At 40.6% G+C, this 22,525-nt stretch overlaps 2 protein-coding genes across 10 annotated transcripts in view; one reads left to right on the top strand and one right to left on the bottom strand.

The window, feature by feature from the left end:
• EMILIN2 (elastin microfibril interfacer 2) overlaps positions 1 to 6,382 on the top strand; it is a 37,600-nt gene extending 31,218 nt beyond the window's left edge. For both annotated transcript variants that reach the window (XM_040588115.1, XM_040588116.1), the window contains 2 exons: positions 393 to 524; positions 1,298 to 6,382. In XM_040588115.1, the coding sequence (XP_040444049.1) occupies positions 393 to 524; positions 1,298 to 1,635 (470 nt within the window). In that variant the 3' untranslated portion in view covers positions 1,636 to 6,382. The remainder of the gene's footprint in view (positions 1 to 392; positions 525 to 1,297) is intronic.
• Positions 6,383 to 9,695: 3,313 nt separating this feature from the next.
• The window catches only part of LPIN2 (lipin 2), a 47,153-nt gene continuing 34,323 nt past the window's right edge, over positions 9,696 to 22,525 (bottom strand). For 7 of the 8 annotated variants that reach the window (XM_040588848.1, XM_040588847.1, XM_040588855.1 and 4 more), the window contains 10 exons: positions 22,170 to 22,239; positions 21,979 to 22,068; positions 21,136 to 21,218; positions 19,880 to 20,024; positions 18,906 to 19,054; positions 18,377 to 18,463; positions 16,484 to 16,636; positions 15,340 to 15,454; positions 14,523 to 14,626; positions 9,696 to 14,191 (listed from right to left, as the gene is read on the bottom strand). In XM_040588848.1, the coding sequence (XP_040444782.1) occupies positions 14,047 to 14,191; positions 14,523 to 14,626; positions 15,340 to 15,454; positions 16,484 to 16,636; positions 18,377 to 18,463; positions 18,906 to 19,054; positions 19,880 to 20,024; positions 21,136 to 21,218; positions 21,979 to 22,068; positions 22,170 to 22,239 (1,141 nt within the window). In that variant the 3' untranslated portion in view covers positions 9,696 to 14,046. Of the gene's footprint in view, positions 14,192 to 14,522; positions 14,627 to 15,339; positions 15,455 to 16,483; positions 16,637 to 18,376; positions 18,464 to 18,905; positions 19,055 to 19,879; positions 20,025 to 21,135; positions 21,219 to 21,978; positions 22,069 to 22,169; positions 22,240 to 22,525 lie in introns of those variants that run through there. The other variant, XM_040588856.1, reaches the window with a different exon arrangement.

Here is a 22,525-nt window from a genome sequence, read left to right as displayed (position 1 = left end):
TTGTGATAGTGACAGAGAGCGGAGATGTCCAAGGACAACCTCAGTCCTGAAGAAGGTCGGTGGCAGAAGCATTGTTGAATTGAGATGTGGCAGGATTTCCAGTGCCAGCATTTACAAGCCATATACCTTTTCCTTAGAAGGAGGAGGAAAAAAAAAAGGGGGGGGGGGGGACGACACGCGAGAGGGGAATTTTATGGTGGTCCATTAATTTTATGGTGAGACATCTGGGACCTGGGCCAGCAACACATATTCTGCTAATTCTGGCATCCCTCAAGTGACAGGGTTAGTTGAAGTGGAGTATGTGCAGGAACAGAGACACTGGATTATAAACCATCACAGGGAGGCTGTGTTGTCGTCCTGATGCGACTGACTCATGTTGTTACCCATTTTAGGACCTGCTGCTGCGGCCTCTCTGGTGTCATTTTCTGCTGGGCTGACACAGAAGCCTTTCTCCAGCGATGTCGGCGTGGTTCACTTTAACAAAGTGCTTGTGAATGATGGGGACTATTATAACCCCAATACAGGTAACAGTGAAAGAAGGACTCACAGGGACGCCAGATGAGCAGTAGCATGGGTTTGCCAGTGTTTGATGCTATCTCAGGCCTTGCTAGTGCATTGAACAAACAAAATAAGTTCACCTAAACCAGACACACCTGGGTAAAAGCTTCTTGTGGATGTGGCCAGGCATGCACTTTGCCACTGCTGGTTTTCCACAACTGCCCAGTAATACTGAGGCCCACCTCACCACTGCCTGCTGTGCTAGCAAGGTGATTGTGCTCCTCAGCCCACCTCACGTCAGCTGAGCCTGGGCAGCCGAGGTGAGGTTCCTTGCTAACCCATTTCACTGCAGCTCAGCCAGCTGGGTCACCTGGGGGAGAGGAGGGAGATGGGTGATACATGCTGCCTCCCCAATAGCAGTAACTGCAGGCTGCTCCCTTCTTGAGCAGAGTGTTGTGTCACTTGAGGGTGTTAGGCATGCTGCTGGGGACTTTCACAGCATGTGGGTGTCTCTTGCCCCTTCGCCTAGCGCTGAGTCATGGCAGCTGCTTAGAACAGGAGATTTCTGAATGTTGACAAGACCTGCTTATGTCCTGAAGGACGGGTAAGCTGTAACACAAAAGCAAGCAACCCTTTGCCTTCATGACTGATGTCAGTTGGTCAGCTACCCAGGCTGACCTTGTCACAGTTACCTATACGTAGCAATGGGTGTCGGTTTATGTTTGTCATAGTGCTTAGAGCGATCAGATCTCTCAGTTTTTAATAACTCCGAAAAGCTCAGTCTGTCTCTTTTCTGCAGGCATTTTCACATCACCCTATGAAGGGCGCTATCTGATCACTGCTGTGCTGGCCCCAGAGAGGGACGAGTACGTAGAAGCAGTGCTGTCCGTCTCCAACGCAAGTGTGGCTCAGCTCCATACAGCTGGGTACAGAAGGGAACTGCTGGAGTATCACAAACCCTACTCGGGGAAACGGACCTGTGGTGGTCCTGGGACGTTCCACCTTGTTCTTCACCTCAAAGCAGGAGATGAAGTAAATGTCGTTGTAACAGGAGGCAAACTGGCGTACACAGACTCTGACGAAATGTACTCCACGTTTAGTGGGGTTCTCCTTTATCCTTCCATTTCTCATGTTTAGATTTACCTTGAACAGGAGAGAAGGGTAAGATATTCAGAAGAAATTAAATGTAATAAAATTCAAAGCTTTAATATATTCTGTTTATATATTTGATTTCAGTGATGGGTTTATATCTCTCTATACTGAGACCTTTTCCTTGTCCCATTTCCAGAGGTAGCTACAAAAGACATGTTTCTGTAGCTGAATTAACTCCTTCCCAAGCCCTTGTTTACTTGTACAAGCAAACAACTGTTCAAACAACAAATATGATTTTATGAGATACTTCTCCACTGTGCTCCTACTATTACCTATTAAATTGTCTTTGCAGTTTTCTCCCTAGTTTTTAAAATTGTCCCTAGCATATCAGAGTTTACATCACTGCTGAAGTTTACAGTTGTGGTCAGCTATTTTCATGTTTTCAGTAAAGCGGGGCCAAGAAAGTGAAATTGTATTGACACGGTTGATGACTTATTATTCCTTATGTTATTTAGTATGCTGGGTCCAGTGAATTCGCATAAACAATTTGCTCAATGCAATTGCTAACCGTGATGGTTCAAAGCAAAATGATACTCATCTGCATCAGTTACCTTTTTTCCTTTAAGGGCCAAACACAGTGCTAGAGACAAGAGGAATGACTTATTCCAATCAAGTGGAAGCAGCCGGGCAGAGAGGAACTTACCTTGCCTCAGCTTGCCACCAGGCAGATGTGAGTGTAAGGTGCAGTTGCTGCTACTGAAGGATTTAGAACAGTTACTTTCAATTGATACGGTAAAAAAGAGGATCAGTTAAGTATGATGCTCTTGAGATTATAGCTTGAAATGAATAAAACAGTTAAGAAAAATGTCAATTGTCTATGCTTAGCTAGAAAAATGGTAATTTTGAAATGTTTAAAAAAATTCTACAAAGTTTGCTTCTGGCACTCTTACAGTATTTGCATTAAAAAGGAAGTTTTCCTTGTTGCATTGTAGAATACAAATCGGAGGAAAAATTGTTGATAGAGGAGAATAGTCTTATTAGCCAATACTGTCAAATGCACAAACCAGCCATCTGCACTGTCTTGTTGTAGCAGCCTCCTGCATTGGTGCCTTTGAGTGAGGTTTGTTTTAACACTCATTGTGCGTTTATATGGGGAAAGCAACTTTTTTACCTTAAACAGATTAACACATTTGGGGCAACGGTATTTTCTCGTACTAGCCACTTTGCAGTGGAGGTAACAAAAATGGTGTTTTGGCTCTGAGCATTTTGATCTTTTTCATGGTTGGAAAAAAATATATCTAGCCACACTTTACTGAGAGCAGGACTGTTCATTTGTCACCTATGTATTCTCATGTAAACTGATCCTTTTAATAGCCTATTTGTGCTGTATAGAGCTGTATTTATCGTAGTGGTTTGTGTAGTATGTTTTTCTTCTTGCAAATGTAGCAACAGCTGTTTATGGCCTCAGAACAAAGAATTCCTTTAGGTGAAGGAAGAACTCCCCATGCTGTAAGCAGCACAGTATGGTTAGGTGAAGCCCTTCCCATCTGAGGAGGTCAGATGAAGACTTATGCCTTTGTTACTTAGTTTTGGAATAGATAGTCCTCAATAACTCTTGTTTCCAGGCAATGAAACAGGGCCTTCCCACAACAAACTGTCAGGCGGAAAAAGCTTTCCCTCTGCAGAGGAACTCTGAGTCAGTCTCTGTGTGGCTGGGATTGCACGGGGGGAGCTGTGAGCACGGGAAGGAAATTGTGAGCAGCATTGTAAAGCACCTGATTAAGAAGAGCTCTTGGCACCTGATTTTGAGAAATGACAGTGTTACTGCTAAGCAGATAGGACTGGATGTATTTTGTAGCAGTGAGGCTGTTCCTGTAAAAGCAGCTGTTAGTCAGTAGCCAAAGATGTACAGTGAACTTGCATTTCACAGCTTGATAAAGGGAGCCACCGTCTCATCTCCTGCACATCTGTCTTGATCTGTGCCAGCCTGTGAGGCATTAGCATGCAGTTAGGAACCACATACTTGTTTACTTGTTCAAGGGGGGGGGGTAGTTTTCTTTTGTTCTAAAGCAACAGCCCCTTTCTGTCCCATACTTTTCTAGGTCTCAAAGGGACAGACAGGAAGGATTGTTTTCTGTGTTTTCAAAAGCCAATTACATCAACCACTTTTTTTTTTTTTAAACATAATTTCTTGTTATGTACAAAAGCCAGAGTCACTTTTCCTTCTAGATTATTTTCTCTCTCAAGAAAGTTGTGTTCTCTAAGAAGTTGGCTCCAGACTATGTGTGACTCAAGTGTTGTCAGATTATTGTTGCCTGTTCTAAAAATGACTCATGGAAACAAACAAAATGAGCTGAGCGCTTAGGGAGACCTAGCTGGCAAACACAACCTCCCATCTCCCGCAGCTGAGACATTTTTAAGTATCAGCAGAGCAAGTTTAGTGCTATAGTTACAAAAGTTGTATCATCTAATTTTTGCCTAACCGCTCCGGTAGATGTCCAAATCCAACCCACAAATTTTCACGAGCCCAGTTCTGCTGATGGGACAGGGCCATCTCTTACCAGGTTTCTGCCTGTGCCCGGGATCTGCTGCTGCTGAGATTCTTTGAGCCCTCCTGAGACAGCGTAACTGGTACTTGTACATGGGTATAAAGCATTCACTAACCTGTCACAGCAGGGCCCAGCCTCAATGGCGTATTTTGAGGACACCTTTTAGGGACAGTTTCCCATCCACCATTTCTAGCAGCACAGTGGCTAAAGCTATTGACCTTTTACAAAGAACCTCTGTCTTAGATTCCTGCCTTTGTTGAGGGAGACTTGGCCCTTAATTTCCACTTCCTTGGTAATTGCTGTAATCAGGGTAGGTGGCTTAGTTCCTCCTAATGAGATTATTTTCCTGGAGCCTACAAGGTGGAATAATCACCCAGCTGGGAAGACCACAGCGCTGTAGCTCCTGAATAGCAGAGGGGGGAACCCGAGTTCCAGTCTCTGCTCCAGCTTGGATAAAACATTCATTAAAGCAGTAGCTGAAGCACAGATGCGTTCATGGGCCTGCTGAGGGTTTGCTCCATAGAGGACAGCCCAGCTTCTGGAAGGAAGGAGCAAGAGCCCTACTCCAGAATATCCTGAACCCACTGTTGGAGCATTTATATCTTCGATCTTAACATCTCTTCACATCTTCATCTTAAACAGAACAAGGAAATGCCTGTACTGAAAGGAACATTTCACACTGTGGGTTCATGATTTGACCACCCCATCCAAGATCATCCACTGGTTTAAATAGGAAGCATCTGTTAACCAAGAAAGCCTTAAAAAAACCACCCTGTAAATGGGAGCCGAGGCTGGTATGCTGCCTGTTTCAAAAATCACAGTACTACCTTTCAGAGCTGCTTTGTAGGTAGCTTTGCAATGCAGTGTATAAGGACTGCGAGATTCTTTAGCAAAACAGCATCTGTTGTGCCAGGTTCTCCCATTTGACCTCAAAACAGGAAGAAAACCAAACCATACCAGGTGAAGTACAGACGTGTCTGACAGCCCCTTAGCTAGGCATGAGGCATGATTTCTCAGGGACTGTCCAAATATCAAAACCAGCAGAGTCCCCAGGGCAGCATTGCTTGCGGGACAGGTGAGTTCCCACAGCTAGGTCATCTGAAGACAAGCCAGCGTGCTGACAGCCAGAGAGGCTCTGCTCTGGGCAAACCTGTGAGGCGTATCCTAGAGCAGTATGGAAAAAGGCAAAAAAGGGACGTGTAAATCAATTGTATCCCCAGGAGAGCTTGGAGCAAAGCTGGAATATCCATCACAAAACATGTCAAAAAAACCAAACCAAACAAGCTACCTCATTATTTTAATTTGCTACTACGACTTCAGACACCGTGGAGACATTTCTATACTGACCACTCAATGCAATGAGGATTTTCTGTGTCCTTTCAATGTATGCCAGGTTACTTGCAGTTTTTGTGCAGTTTCACTGAGAGACTCTAGTCAGCTTAGTGAGACCAACCAGCCAGTCAAGAAAATTTACAGTCGAAGGAAATAGAGTAAGCTGCAAATGGAAAGCGTAGGGAGGCAACTTGAAACAAAATGCCCACCACCTCCCAATACAGCTTTAAAATGCACAGGGAACGCAAGGTAAAGGGCTCCTCAACTGCAACCAGGAGATTCAAATCAGGATTAAATTGTTTCCTGAGAATACATCATGCATTTGGAAGTGAGTTTGATCTGCTGAGTCCTTATGTTACGGCCCAGTAGTGGATATGGACCTATTTCACCAGAACTACAAATGCACTTACAGTCTCAGCTTGGAGATGGGAAGAATATGCACTCCACTGAGACTTGATCAGCAGGTACGCTTTGGCTGCTAGTTGCTCCCAGGTAATAGCATAAAGTTCAGATTGTCAAGTTACCAGGAACACCCGGGGGCTATGTCCTGTCATCACAAGACGGACTTGCACTCGAGCCAGCACCAACAACGTACCCTGCAGACTGCACAAGGAACAGCTCTGCCAGCCCTTTGTGTATGGGAGACTTCAAAGAACGTCTTGTAACATGCTACTACAGAAGCAGGTTTTGACCTTCATCCATTTTGTTATCTTGATTGTGAACAAGGGAATATTACTGTAATTTTTCAGCAAAAAGAACAGTGCGTTTGAGAGTATGCTTTAGGTGTGCATGTGCATACATATATTCATGTACATATATATAGAGGGACAGTAATATCGAGGAATATGAAGAAAATTGTGTGGTGGAAAACAACTGCGAATATGTCCAAATAAAGCCTACCTGTTGTGTGATGTCTTGATGCTCTCTCGCTTTTCACTGAACACAGCTCTGTAAACCTAAGTTTTTGCTCTCTCCTCCACCACTTTGGAAACTGCAGCTTCTGACTTCACAGTCAAGTCTGCATGTATATTTTCAGTGTTTATTCAGCGTCAAGCAGTGTTGCATAGGCTTTGTATGGTACACAGAAGTTCTGCCAACACCGCTCTTACCCGTCTTTGTTGCTTATTGAGTGCTCCGAGTCCTGGCTCATCAAAAGTTAAAGCTTGTTAAGGACATTGTCCAAATGCCTCTTAAACACTGACAGGCTTGGGGCATCGACCACCTCGGTAAAGAAATGCTCCCTAATGTCCAGTCTGAACATTCCCTGGTGCAGCTTTGAACCACTCCCACGCATCCTGTCACTGGATCCCAGGGAGAAGAGCTCAGCACCTCCCTCTCCACTTCCCCTCCTCAGGAAGCTGTAGAGAGCCATGAGGTCACCCCTCAGCCTTCTCTTCTCAAGCTAGACAAGCCCAAAGTCCTCAGCCGCTCCTCACAGGACATGCCTTCCAGCCCTTGCGCCAGCTCTGTTGCCCTCCTCTGGACACATTCAGGGACCTTCACATCCTTCTGAAATTGTGGGGCCCAGAACCACACGCCGTACTCGAGGCGAGGCTGTACCAGTGCTGAACACAGCAGGATGATCACCTCTTGTGACCGGCTGGTTGTGCTGTTTGATGCCCCCCAGGACACAGTTTGCCCCCTGGGCTGCCCAGGCACCCTGTGACTCACAGCAGCCTGGTGCCGACCAGCACCCCCAGAGCCCTTTCTGCGGGGCTGCTTTCCAGTCACTCCTCCCCCAGTTTATACTGGTGCCCCGTGTTACTCCATCCTGGGTGCAGAACCCAGCATTTGGATTTGTTGCTAGACTTCATCCCATTAATCATTGCCCAATGCTCCAATCTATCCAGATCCCTCTGCAAGGCCTCTTGCCCCTCAAGAGAGTCAGCAGCAGCTCCCAGTTTGGTATTGTCAGCAAACTTGCTAATGGTGCATTCAGCTCCTGCATCCAGATCGCTGATAAAGATACTGAACAGAACTGGCCCTAGAACTGAGCCCTGAGGAGCTCCACTGGTGACCGGTTGCCAGTTGCCAGTCAGCTGTAGCCCCAGTCATGACAACCCTTTGGGTTCTGCCCTTCAGCCGGTTCCAGGCTGAACAGTTCAGGTTATGTTGCTTATTCTCACCAGAACATGTACACATGAAGTATCATCAGAAGTGGGGAACACAAGATCATAGAGTATAGCAAGGTAGGAAGGAGAAGGAAAAAGGTGAAGGCAGGGAAAGACTGGAACAAAAGGAACTACTAGGAAGAAAACATGAGGTGCACCAGCTTTCAGTGCTGGGGTAAGCAAGTCTGGCAGCCACCGAGTCCTTAAAGCAGAATTCAGATGAATTCAGACTGGAGTATTTAGTCAAAACCGCATCTATCTGGCATACTTCCTTAAAAGCAAAGGCTTTTGTAGCAACTCCTGAGGAGGTGGCTTAGCACTGGTTGTAGTTCTCCCAATACACAGTTAATTGTGCCCTGTTCAAAGACCTACACATGAAACCCGTTAACACAAGTCCTCGCTCCTGATGGCTCAATATCCGTTCTCCCACCGAGCCGCAGCTTGGCTGGGAAGCCTTCCCAACGCACACCAGCCTGGGGCCTCAGCCCAAGCTGGCAACCACTCCTGCCACGGAGAAAAACATGGCACGTGGGGTTACAGCACTGGGGTCTTTCTGCTGTTCCTTGCTACAGTCCCCTACACGGTTAAAGGGGTCCTGGGAATTGCCAGTATGGGACAGGAATGTCTATGTGGATTTGATAAATTTGTCTAAGACAAGGGGAGAGGACAAAAAGCATGGTGCACCGCCATGCTTAGAAAACACTATGCATGGAAGTGGCCACCCCTGCCAGACAGAAGACCCTGATAAGCCCTGGCCGCGTCCAACAGTGAAACCTCTGGAAGCTCTGAACTGTCCCCCTCCCTCCCATGCAGCATGCGACACCTGCCCGGGAAACCCTTCAAGTGGCCAGCGGACTCACAGCTCATCTCACCCCCGCTCTGAGAGCTCGGCTGGCAACTGCAACAAGTGGGAGCACACACGTGCCTCCCAGCCAGAACGGTGCACACGTTGCTTCCTGGGGGCCGCCACGTACAAACTGCATGACGTAACTCTGGAAACGATGCCCTGCACACACACAGGGAAGTACCCATTCTTGGAAACGGTGACTCTGTTCTTTACACATCTAAGACACTTGCTCCAACAGAAAAATCCATCCACAAAGAACAAGATTACCCCAGTAGAAGTCCATCAGGGCAAGACGGACACAGGAGAAACAACACCAGCTCAGAAGTGTTTTTGCAACAGATCTGAACATTTGGCACACACAGGACACACCACCCTTCCATCGCTTGCACTGGCACAGCCACTTGCTGCACACAACAAGCAAGTACTGAAACCTAGGTGTGAAAGATGGGCAGTGAAAAGAGCGTGGTGTGAGGAGTGAAGTGCCCAAGGTGTGAAGAGAAGGGTGCAGCGCTTGAGCAGAATCACAGGGGAAACCCAACAGCAATGCGGGAGACAGAACTCTAGCAGAAAGCTCTGTGCCTGGGCACAAGGAGAGTGAATGGGTGCTGGGGGCAGCAACACAAGTGACACACTGCATAAGGATCAAAAGGCACAACACAGTTTACACCTCCATGCAGATGTGTCATACTTCTATGCGTGACAAACAGTTGCATTTTCTAAGGTAGGCTGCTAGATAGTTGCATTTACCAACAGCAGCAAGAGACCAGGAAGAATAAGTTTCTACTGAAAGCTTGAGGTCCCTTTCACAATAATGGCCTCAAGCAGTTTAACAACTGTCACGGAAGACAAGACTCTTTGCCTTGAAAGGAGAAAGTTAACTTTGATGGAAATCAGTTAAAACTCCAAATTACAGCAGATGAACAAAAGCTGAAGCTAGGCAGCCACGAGATTTTCTTCAAGGCAGCTTGTGTATCCCCAAGTCACGCATCTGTTACCTGGTACTCTATAATATTAATGCATGTTTGCTTTTCATTATAGTTACAAACCAATATTGGTACTGGAACAAAAGGTAAGTTAGATAGCAGCAACTATTTATCAGTTATACAAATACTCTGACAAAAGTAAACTGAGTGCTACAGAAAGAAAATGTATCACAGTCCTTAGAAGAGCAACTGGAATTCTGTGTAAAATATGAATACAATTCAAATACTCCCACATTTGCTAGACTAGCAATACAAGAATTCCCAAGTACAAAGTGAAGAAAAATTCTAGTTTAAGTTTGTTTATTGTGATAACATCGTTCTGAACATCAATAAACATTGCACGGAAGTGTGGGTTACTGTACCCAAGATAGTCCAGTCTTAACAAAACCCACTGTATCGGTATGACCACAGATTTGACAATTTTAAACACACTACCTTATAAGTGATTGGGTTGCTTAACAATCAAGTATTCCACATCTTCAATGCAAAAATGCAACAAATGTTTGAAGAGAGTTTTCCCACCCTCAAAATAAACCAACATTTTAACTTTCATCTGGAATTAACACTGTAAACAAAATCCAAAACGATCCCACTCTATTCAGATTTTAACTTTGGAAACTAAAACTTCTTCAGGCAAAAGTGACACTTTAAAGGCATCTCAAATTCACTATGTATTTTTGATATTTCATTATGAATTTGCATTACAGTCATTTAAACGTTCTCTCATATGACAGCATTTTCCAGAAGACTTGTATGAAATATTAACATGAAATCTCATCTCTCTTGTCTTTACCATAAGTGGATTCAAAGTTTGCTTCAGAAGTTCCATAACAGAGTTGACACAAGTGTTAAAACTTTTCCAGTTGAAAAAAAAAAAAAGTTTTAGGAGGAGTATACTGATGACAGGAAGCTAAGGATACATGAGCCAAGACGCACATGCAACTGTATACTGTTAGGGATAAGAGCCCAACCTTTTGAAGTACAAACATGCTTGGTACTGTAAAAATAAAAATCCAGAAATGTGTACCACTTGGATTACTGATCTTTAAATAATTACAGAAAATGGCTAATATCCAAGTCACTAACAAGTTTTGAATTGCAATGTTCTTTACTTCCAGACAGGTGTCATTGATTCAGCCTTTGACATGGTTCCAATAAGTATCTGCATCTTCAACAACACAGTCTTAACAGGGGTGTGCATGTGCCTACAGACATACACACTTAGAAGTTCCTCTTTCACAGAAAGAATGATTTAGCTTGCGCTAATTGGAAAGAAGTATAGCACAACTTGTTCTCAAACATTAGTTTCAGGCCACTTCTCTCTACTAAGGTCGCAAAAGACAGGCTAATGCATAATTCTTATTTACCCCACTTCATATTAATATTGCAGCACAAGCCTACAATTTGATAGTAATGAGATGTCGTTTCTAGAGTCAGTAAAGTGCCCAGCAGCCCAAATTACATAGGTATGCAATGACAGGTACAGTGCCCCCAAATTCTGTCCCCAAAACAGGGTTCACAAACAATGTGAAAAGCTTCAAACAAGCCAGATTTAGAAGAACAAAAGAAAAACCCCACCTTACTCATATCAGAGACCTGAAGAACACTTTTACATTTTATCAAAAACCAAGTATCAAACCTGTAGCTGTTACAGGGAAAAAAAGATATTTTTTTTAACTAAGCAACTTGTTGGACATCCCTATAATGCAAAATAACATGTTAGCAGAATGAGGAGCTCTCTACAACCACACAACCCCCATATTCATACCAGCTTAAGTTATATGCATTTGGAGATACACCTGATACTATTTTTTCCACATTGCTTGTTTACTCACGTCCCCACCTTAATAACCACAGCTTATCTTTATGACAATCTGAAAAGATTAATGGAACTGAAGAGAAAAAAAATTAATCAAGTTAAAAAAATCATCATCATCATCAAGCAAGAAAGATACAGCCAAACCTTGGAAACAATCTGTCCTACTTGGAAACCCATCCCAGCTTCATGAAGTGCTTTTATTTTTAGAAAACCTGTGTAATACCAGGGCCACCAAGAATAAGTTGAGCATGGTAAATAAAATTTTGACATCCACAAAGGACTGTTTTAGGAAAGGCAGCTTTACTCCCTTTATGTAAAATAAAATCTTGAGATAGAATATTTTGTCTTGTAATTAAAATACTTTATTATGCTGGATTCTTATTTATTTACTTTAAAGTATTTAAGTGACTTAAATCCCATTGATATTCAAAGCACTTGGTGATCATGAAAATTTCAGTTTCTAATGAAGTCTATGGAATAAAAGATAAGAAAAAAAAATGGAATGATCTTTGTAAGCATCTGACAGTAAAAAACCAAAAAAAAACCCAACAAAAAAAAAGTAGTAAGAGCAAACTATCCTATGAGTTGAATCCTGTGAAATCCACTTAAACACAAAGTAGACTGGTGACAGGACCAAGAATTTGCTGAAACAGTCACGGAAAGCATTGTTCTCATTGTACAAGAATAAGGATGCCTTTCGGTTCACTGACATGCATGGCACACCGTGACAGAGCGGTAATTTTTCTTTCCTGCTCTCATACTCCTGCTTTGAAAGAGGGGCTCCATGTTGATTTTGCTTGCCTCCACTCTTTAATGTTTTATAAACACAGGAATACACTAGAGTTTGATAAAAAAAGTTATTTCATTCATATAGTGATCTAAAAATGACACCCCCCCCCAGCGCTTCACCAACTGTCCAGCGTCAGCTGGTGTTGTATCAGAGCTGTGGGTTAAGACTACTCAGCCTGATAAATGAAAGATCATATTTGCGGGGTGGTGGTGGTGGTGAAATCCTCTAAATGTACTCTTTTGCAGGTAGTGGGAGAGAGAGCTCCCTTCCCACGTTCGGCCCAAGTAAGCTGAAGCAGAGGGGCCTGCCCAAGCTGCTTCTGCCAAGCGCAGCCCCTGGTGCAGGCACCAGGGCAGGTAGCCATACAAATGCCTTCTAAAGATCACTGACACTGCCCAGCACGCTTCCCTGCTCCCACTGGGAGTGCTGCGTGGGAAATGGGAACAGAGCTTACCCTGGAGCCTGGTGGAAGCTGCCCCTGGAAGGATCTTTAATGTGCGGCCCCATGAACTTGCTTAAGGTGTCGCAGAGAAGACTGTGCCCAGAAAGCCCAGGACTGATGTTGAAATGAGTGTAGTCCTTAAGCCCTCTGGACTGGTGAAACGCTACATTCTCACCATAGATTTGTCCAAAGGAGGTTAAACCACTAACTCAACTTACAAAGCAGAACCACCTTTGCCTTCAAGTATTTCTGGAGAGAAATACTAGCTGCTTTTCCAGCTGATGAACACCAGACTTGGAATGCAATTTGTTCACAGGCTCTGATCTGAACCTGAGGAATGAACAGCATAATGTTTATGAATAACCCAAAACTTAATAAAAGGAAGAAAAAAAAAAAAAAAAAAAAAAAAGGTTTTCTTCTGCTCTGCAGCATTTAACCATTCTCATAGCTGAAATCTCATTATTGAGCTGCATTTCCTTCCAGCTAATGAAAACCTGCAATACAGAATTCTGGAAAGACCTGCAGTATACAATTAAAAAATTAAATACATAGTTTTTCAGTATTACAATTCCCTGAATATAATCTGTACATACTTTTTACTGGCCTACACAGCACACGCACACATATGCATCATTTCTGTGTTGAAAAAGGAAATAAAAATACCAGCTCCCCAACTCTTACAGAAATGTTCAAGATTTTTCTTGATGGAAATATAACATGACATTGCGCAGCCTGGAAACAACAAAAGCCATACAAGTGTCTGAAGACAACTTTCATTTTAACAAGCTGATGAAGTTTGAAACATTGCATGTAAAAAAAGTAATAAGCAGAGTTAGTTTGAGTGTGAACTGTACAAGACTGCTTGTACATGTGACAAAAGGCATATTTACATTTAAAGAGGAATTTTATGTCTTCAGTCTGTCAGGCTAGTAATGTCTACACATTTTCTGTATTTTAACTGAGAAAGAGCACACTGGTCTTATGTTCTGGTTCCTTTTAAAAATGGCCCAATTGCCCATGTGAACATTAGACCACGTTTTTTATTAACTGGTCTGACATTCTATTTGGCAGTTTCCATACACTTTTTGGCTTCATTTTAGAAAATATACTATTAACACTAATACCAAAAAAACCCCCAAACCAAACCAAAAAACCCCAATGCATTCCTGCCTACCCTCCCCCTCCAAAACAAAAAGAACACCCACTATGTTTACAATATGGTCTGTATTGATGAAAATGCAAAGTCATAGTTTACCTCAGCATTTAGCTGCCCTGAAGCACTTGGGTACCATGACCATCAATGACAGGCCAATCTCAAGTGCCTTAGAACAGGTATATAAAAACAAGCAATAAACAAACAAAAACCCCCAACACAATCCCCCCCCCACCCACCCCCAAAAAAAAATTTAAGACAGTAGCTTTGCATTTTCTTTGTTTTAAACCAACGGAGTTAAAGTGATTTCTTTAGTAAGACTTAACGGTACCAGTATAGAAATTAGCATATTCATTAAGAAAGTTCTTCACATTTAAGCTGAAGTTGAGTAGCTGAATATGAAATTCCATCTCTAGGTGAGAAGTATTTTTCAGGCCAGGTCATCCATGTTAAGGTCAGGAAGAGGCTCTCTCCAATAGCAAAAAGAGCTGAATTCTGGGCATGGAAATGCAGAACTCTGTTCTTTATTAAGCAATGGGAACACATGTTCCACAAGCTCACTTAGTCTGAAATACCTATATTAAAAAAAACAAAAAACAACAAAAAAACGACCATTATTTAACGGTCTAGTCACTGTTCAGCAGTAGCCAAAAAGGAACTTTAGAAGTCTAGACCAGAAAGCTATAGTCAAATAAGGCATGACTACTGCAGAAGCAATTTTCAACTTTGCCAGTTTACTTTTCTTTTTGTAAAGTTTCAGTCAAGTACCCAAAGCTGTAAGTGTCTGGCAAACAGGATTTTCATGTGTCGCAATAGAAGCCTGAACCATCACAGTTACAAACTCAAAGATTTTGTAATCTCATGCCTAAATACTTTCTTTAGCTGAAATAACAAAAATGATCTTACGAAGATTTGTTTCCCTTAGTCCGTTCTTGGATCAGTTCACCCTTTGGATTCACAGTAAATATTCTGCAGTCTGGAACTCCCACTTGCATGTAGGCATATACATCCTGCAAAAAGCATGAACAAAAGCAAATGCTTCAACATTTCCTTATTGAATGTGATAAAACAAACAATTTTTCTAAGGAATGAGAAAACCTGATCCAAAAAGGCTACAGTAAAACTGCCCCTACAAAAAAATAAAGCTTCCTAAACAACCGCCAAAAAAACAAACAAGCAAAAAAAAAAATCCCAGCACACACATAGCATAACAAAACATTCCCCCCACCCCAAACTCTTAATTGTGGTCCCAGGCTTGGGAACAGAAAACACACACAAAATCTACACCACACAATACCATTCCTTGTGACAATATTCTTCTTACAATACCCCCTCTCTCTCTAGCCCAATTACAACAGCACTGAGCTGCAGAGAAAATACAAGAACTATACAACAGGGAAAAGGATTCGAGACTGAGAAACACTGAATGAATATCCTTAGGTTATAAAGCTGTCAAAAATGCTGAAAAAAAAGAGTATGGAAAGGTGGCACACATTCAATAAAATCCTGAAAATACTAACACATCTTTGTAACCTTTCTCATATAAGCAGTTCTAGCAGCTTTTAAGGTATCTGCATATGGGTTTTCCCTGACCAACTCCATAAAAGCACCAGTGTTCCATTTCCTTATTCAAATTTAAATAGACAAAAAGAAAAGCCTATTTCTTTTGCTTCCCAAGTACTTCATGCATTTTAACCCTTCAATTAGAAAGGGGCAGACTTACATTGGGCCTGTTTCCAAAAGCAGCATAGAAAGGCTGTTTACTGGGAGCAAACAAATTCTTGATATCATTCAAACATTCGATTTTGAACTTTTCAGGCTTCTTTTCTATTACTTCCCTAAAATAAAATTTCAACAGTCAAATTCTAAATCATGATTTGATAGAGGGTATCCTCCTTCCCCCATTTATCTGATATTTATCTTTGCATTGCTTCCTCTTGCTACTGTTAGTAGTTATATAGACATTGGTCAGTAGTTTTCCCAAGAATGACACAAGAGACAACAGAACAGTAAAACATCTGCTTTTTCCAACATCCATAGTAAAAAAAACAGGTGAATAATCCGTGCATAAGCTAAGTAAATGGGATGAAAATTCCACTTGTGAATGCAGTTTGTGAACTGTTTTTATTGTAGATGGCCATCTGAATCAGAAGACCTAATCAAGTACACATAAGCTTGTTACAACTCCTGTCTGACAAAAGTGTCAAAAGCCTATTTAGTGACCTTAATGGAAGTTACTGTCATTGCCAGTCAAGAATCAGTTGTTTTTACTAAAAACAAGCAAAACCAAAAAGGATTTTCCACTATTAGCTCTTCCCATCAAGGACAGGTAGACTAGGGCTGATTCAAAAGACCGAGCTGAACTGTACCTACAGTCCATATTGCTTTTTAAGTAGTCATATATGGAGCACCCCAACACTGCAAGACCATTTAGTATGACAGTCTACATTCCCCAGCTTTCTTCCTTTTCCCTCCATCTTCCATAGTAGCACTGCACTACAATCCTTCCTGATATACTTGAAAAGACAAAATTGTACTGATATAAACAGAACCTAGTAGTAATCAGTCATGGACTTGAGGAATGAGGAAAAGGGAAAATGAACTGCTCTGCGAATGACATTTTGCATTTTGTAGCCACTTCTAACATGCCCACAGAAACAGAAGTATGCTACAAGTGAAATTCAGACAAAACAAATAGCTTAGAAGGTCACTAGAATCACTAGAGGGACATCAAGTCTCAGTAGCAAATCTAGAGCAGAGTGGAATGTTTGATTACAGCTATAACGATCAGCATGCCAATTCTTCTTTAGCCTGCTGCTTTCTCTGAGATGGGGAGGAAGTGGATGTATGAAATCCCACATGCTTACCTATGAAAGGCAGAAAACAAACTGCTGGGGGACAACATCAGAGGACCCCTGGGAAGAATTGTTCCTTTGTCATTCACCCAGTGTAGGTATCCTCTGGTCATATCTGCCATCCCAATGGCACGGGCAGAACAGTACAGAAACTTGTAGCCATTTCTAGAAAAGAATTATCATTTTAGTTCATATTTCTGCTGAAGATTCTTTGCAAACATAAGCATACGGTTATAGCAATGTCCAGAGGCATCAGTTCAGGTATTGACTTGTTGCAGTGCTCTGCACACACACAAAGAAAAGACTGTTCCACTGTTAAAAAATCTGCAAGGCATGTAATAGTTTAAATACATGACTCAAAACTGAGAAAACGTGAGTGCAAAAAGAGCAGGGATGGTGATACTCAAATTACACAATTAGATGGACTAGACTGTGTTTAAATCAGTGCCATATTGGTTTATCCAGCTTCTTTCAGCCCAGCTGTAGGATGATAGCAATTATTTAAATTATCTGCAATGCATTAGATGCCAGATCTGACTTTGTTGGATTTTTTCAAGTTGTTGGCAGAACTTGCAGCACAGAGTGAAAGATAACAAGAAGCATTCACCAAACCCCTAAATTTTTCCTGCAGACTTTGTAGGTTCATCTGTTACACAGATTTGTACACAGTTACTGCATGCAGAAAAGGCTTGAGTGTTTATGTGCATTTTCAAAGATGTGATTCAATTTGGCAAGTAATTCTGAAACTACTCTTCTATTATGCCCCGAATACAAACAAAAAAAAAAGCTCAGGTTATCTCCATAGATGAAGTTTAGCCACTGAATGAAGGCCACAAGAATGAAGGTCAACAATAGATTCTAAGACCCCAAATGTTCTTGGGGAAAGACAGACTACCAAACTTAAAGATAAAAGTTCATTATTTTAAGTGGATAATGAAGTGTTTAACAGTTGATCATCCTGTGATCCTTCTCAGCAGCAAGCATTATTTCTGGTATCACTATATTTTTGAAAAAAGTTTGCTCAACAAAGGCCCGAATTTGAAAAGGGAGGAAATATGAAGGTTTATTCTGCCCTAGGTTAACTGCACGTAAATATTATAAGGCTGTATGTCTCTTGGATGAACAGTACACTTATAAGGGTGTGGTTCACAACACTTTTGAACTAAGCAAACACCACTGCTGCAAGGGGGAAGTTCCGCACATGGGCTGCCTCTGCAGGTTCTTGCAGAGCACAAGATGAGCACATTCAGTTGACCAACCCAGAGACAGGAAGGGGAAACTGCTGTTTTGCCAAATTACTTTTCTACTGTTCTACTGAACTGCATCCACTTATGTTGTAAGTGCAACAAAATGACAGAAAACTTGAGCCAGGCCACCACCTTCCTTTTGTGGCAGTGGCAAGGTGTTAATCAGGCTTGTTTCAGAACATGAAATCTATCCTAAGCAACATTCACTTGAGTTTGGTAACAAACACATTAAAACACAGAATATTTATGCACTGGAAGAATGGAATTTAAGTTTGAGTTACACTGTACTATGTTTGTAACAGGCTTTGGCATCAACCTGAGCTGGCGGAAATGGACATATGCATGACTGTGTGAGAAACTGTTCCTATTATGGTTCTGTTTTGTAATCACAACATTACACACATACTTCAAGAACTAAAATGCAGAATCAAGTGTTTGAGAAAGGAACTAGTAAAAATGTTGGCTTCCATTCCTGTAAAAGTACACATCTGGGGAAACAACCTAGTTTTGTTTGTGTATGGCAGAAGCAGCTTACTTTCCAACATTTAGATCAAAAAATTGTAATAAATTGCGTAATTATTAACAATGATCCAATTACCTGCTCATTCATTCCTAAATTCCAGAAAATCTTAATGGCTTCATAAGATTACATACTCACTCGTTTATGGAATGATAGAGTTTTGCAATGCCCTGATGAGTCCAGTCCTTGCCAAGCTGAGGGAGGATCTGTCCTAAAGCATCAGACCTAAAAGCAAAATCAGAGATACATGCATTTTGTTAAAGAAAAACACTAATGAATATACAGTTTATAATGAGCATTCAAAGAAATACCTCTGCAGAAGGTCCTAATAATTTTAAAAGAGAATTAGTAACTACTCCAGACAGAGCAATTAGCAGGGCCATCCAGCACGAGTCAGTTTCCAAGTTAACCTATGGCTGCTACATCTGGAGAAGTCTAACTGGAAGGGCAATAGTCACATGGTAAACATTAACACCTTTGCATTATTCTTTTAAAAGACACTCTCTAGTTTGCTGTAAATGCAAGTACAAATTAAATCAAAGCAATGTATATTTTTAACGACTGTTAATGAACATTCTGCAATAGTTGTATTTATTTATTTTTTAAAGCAGGATAGGATCAATAAAGCAAGACACACAAACACACAAAAATTAAAAATGATATTTACTTGGTTATTGTTCCATCAATGTCTGATATGATGATTTTATCATTCCAGTTCCAGAGATATATTGTTCCTGCACAGCGGCAAGTCCCTTGATACTGCGTTGTAATACTAAATACAACATCATTAGGGCCATCTCTGAGCTTCAACTTTGCCTTTAGAAATAATGAAAATAATTGAAAATGTAAGTTGCCCCCACCATAAGATTTTTAGAATCATAAATGAGTGATAGAAAATGACTCATATACTCTTCCTTGACTATTTTGATTAACTCGTCAAAAAGTGAACCATGGTTTAACACTGACACATCTGTTTTATAGTCTGGGTACATGTATTTGTCCACAACTCCCATAGCTGCTTACAGCAGCAGGTATTTGACTTTCTGCTACTTTAATTTTTGCTATTACAGTAGACTCACAGTAGTACCAAATGGAACTCTCAGTTTGTTACAGTATGCAATAGTATTTTCCAGAAAAAGTTAGTGCATACCTTCCACAAAATTCTTTGCTCATGAAGATTACATGTATAGACAGTAACGGAGTTAACTTCAAAGTTAGACTGCGACGAATAAACCGCATACCAATTTAAATGTGAGTTATTAGACTGTTCAGACCCCCAGGTATCCAAATTGCAGAAGCCAACAATGCCACTTTTGGGGCAACATCTTAATATAGAGATTTGATTATAGAACTTTGTAAGAAATTATTTTTTAATCCAAACAGATTCTTAATAAAAACAACAGAAAAAAATAATGAAAAATTGCCTGCATCTGCCCACACTACCACAGAAAATTATTTTAAATTTCTTTTTAAATTTTCAATTTCCCCACTCTTTTTCTACTGCTAGAAAATTAACCTGGAGATAATTTTTTACTTTGTGAAATGTACTTATGTCACTTCTAAAAAGCAGAAGAATCCCAAGTCTTAGAATCAGAGTGGAATTATGAAGCATCCTATGTACAAGAAATGCATGCCACTTACTATTTGGTCTGAAGACAGTCTAAGTGATTTCTTATAAGATGTAATGCTCCCATGGGCTGGATGCTCTACTGGGGCAGAATCTATTTTCAGGGATTCCTTCAACTCCTGTGATGCTTCGTCACTAGAAGAATCATCTTCTGGAGGTCTAACATAACATCAACCAGAATAAGCATAAGCTACAGAAAATCCTTCTTTAATGGTGTAAGATTCTTAGGCAAGAGTAATTTTGGCTTATGTTGAGGATTTGCTGCTAGCCTGATAGCATAGACTAACAAAATCCATGGTCTATCGAATGCCCAGATAAACTCAGCATATGCCAATAAGCAAGTAAGACTTGTAATGTATGCTAGTATTGGTGGAGCTCTAAACGTTATTACTACTAGCTGGCTCCGTACACAGTGGGTTTAGTAAAGACACAGTGTCAAGTGGTCACTAATACTGTGTTGATGAATTAGGTAAACTGCAGATGAAAAAGGACACTGAATGAGTAACAGTGGTTTTTGGTTTTTTTAACAAGCTGCCACAGTTACTACATAATTTAAGATGTGGGTGGTAAGTTAGTGGAGTATCTCACCTTTTAACTTTATTTGGACTTATTTTTCTGCTAATCAGAGATTTCAAGGTTAAAAGCAGCATTTAATCTCTCTAAAGTACTCCATCAATAAATATATGTTTTTAAACCTTTAAGACACCAATAACATTTACAAGTATCTTCACAAAATCATGGGAGAATATGAATAATAAATTACCTGGATTGGGACAGTTTTGTGCTAGTTGTTAACCATAATTTTGGCCAACTTGTGCACTGTAATTAATATTATTTTATTGTTTCAACTACTTAACATTACAAAAAATTGTACATGGTTTAAGTCATGCATACAAAATTAGGCTTTTACAAAAAACAAGATAAAACAAAATAAGAATGACAAACATTATCTCAGAAACAATAATATTTACAGAGCAGTGGCCCATTACTAAAGGTTACCATATATATGTTTGTTGTTCTGTCAGTTATGTGATTATTTAAGAAGTAAACACAGTAGGATTTAAGAAATAATTGTAGTGTATTTGTAGTTCCTACAGTGTTTGCTGCCACATTATTTTGCTGAACTGTTTGCTAAACACATCTGGTTCCGCAGAGGAAAGTTCTTCCCACAGTAAAATTCCTACTGAATTCTTCATTAAAAAAATAAAACCAACCAAAAATACCCCAGACACTATTCAGTCCACAAAACAGTCTTCAGACAGGAACACACCTACTATTAACTTGCTCTTTTATGGTTGCTGGAAGTTCATTTGCTCTTTGTGTCTCAGTTTTCCCCTCTTTTGCCTCTGGTATCTAAAGCAATGTAATAATAAAAAACATATTGACATTTTAAGCATTTTAAACTGATCCAAGTGAATTCATAGTTTGCACTTAAGCAAATAGCTATCAATGTAGTATATAAACTATAGTAAGTCTCAGAATTGCTTATTCTTATTCCGTAAATTATTTAAAAAAAGGATGCTTATGAAGAGATCATCCGTTAAAGCTTTTTATTATTTCAGGAAACAAAATTCTGCATGCCAGACGTTGAGAACTGCTAGTTTAACATGACAAACTTATCATTAAAGGAGCTGGCAACCTCTAAGTTTATAAAATTCATTTTTTGGGGGGGAAGTAATAAATTTAAAGTTTCTTAAGCCTTGAGTATGTGCCTAATTTAGTCTAAAATGGGGTGCCCTCAGCACAACATCTATTATGCAGCACAGCACCTCATTTATTTGTGTATACATTCCTAAAACATACTGCAGTGACTGAAGAGAACCCCTGAAAACTGCTTATGGCTTACAAGGAAGAATTTTAAGAACACTGTGCAACAGTTGAACACAATAAATTTTGCTGAAGCAACTAGTAACAGCAAATAAAGATGTGGTATTTAAGACTAAATATACAGAAGCAGCCACAACTACTACAATGCTGAGTAACTCAGCTGGCAATCAGTGACACAGCTATATGAGCCGCATTCTGAGGCACTTCTGACAGACTGCAATTCGTTCATCTTTCAACAGCTACAGAAAGGTGAACAACAACAAATATGAAAATAGGTCTCAGTTACCTGTTTAGTCATGCTTTCTCTCTTGCGCCAGAACCACCACCTTCCAGACTTCTTTGGCATCTTTTCTTTGACCCAAGACTCAACAGTAGCCTGAAAAGTTAGGCATGTTTTTAATTTGTATGGAAAAACAAAATAATCATGTGTTACTACATACAAAATCTTCAAAAAAACATATCCATGTATCTATTTACCTTAGGCAAACTCTTCTGAAACACCTGCAAGCTCAGAATCATTGGAGCAGCCAATGCCCAGTTATAATACCTGTTTTAAGACATGTTATTGATAAGATATTACAAAATACAACTAGAGGTAGATAAGTATCAGTGTGCAAACTGCCCTTTTCTTGAAGAAAATATTTATTTGCTGCCAAAAACTAATATTAAAAGTTTTCTGCAAGCAGAGTTATTTTAATATATACAATTCATTATCAGTGGTAACTACTGAAAGAAAGTCTCACTTCAGTTAAAGCTAAATTTAATGCAAATCTTCAGTTCAAAATCATTCTCTTTGAGACCGAGAAACAGATCTATCAAAAACACAAATTCCA

The sequence above is a fragment of the Falco naumanni genome, chromosome 3, assembly GCF_017639655.2.
Source record: "Falco naumanni isolate bFalNau1 chromosome 3, bFalNau1.pat, whole genome shotgun sequence".
NCBI classification, from domain to species: domain Eukaryota; kingdom Metazoa; phylum Chordata; class Aves; order Falconiformes; family Falconidae; genus Falco; species Falco naumanni.
Note: the sequence above shows the minus strand (reverse complement) of the source record. Positions and strands in the feature narration are given on the sequence as shown.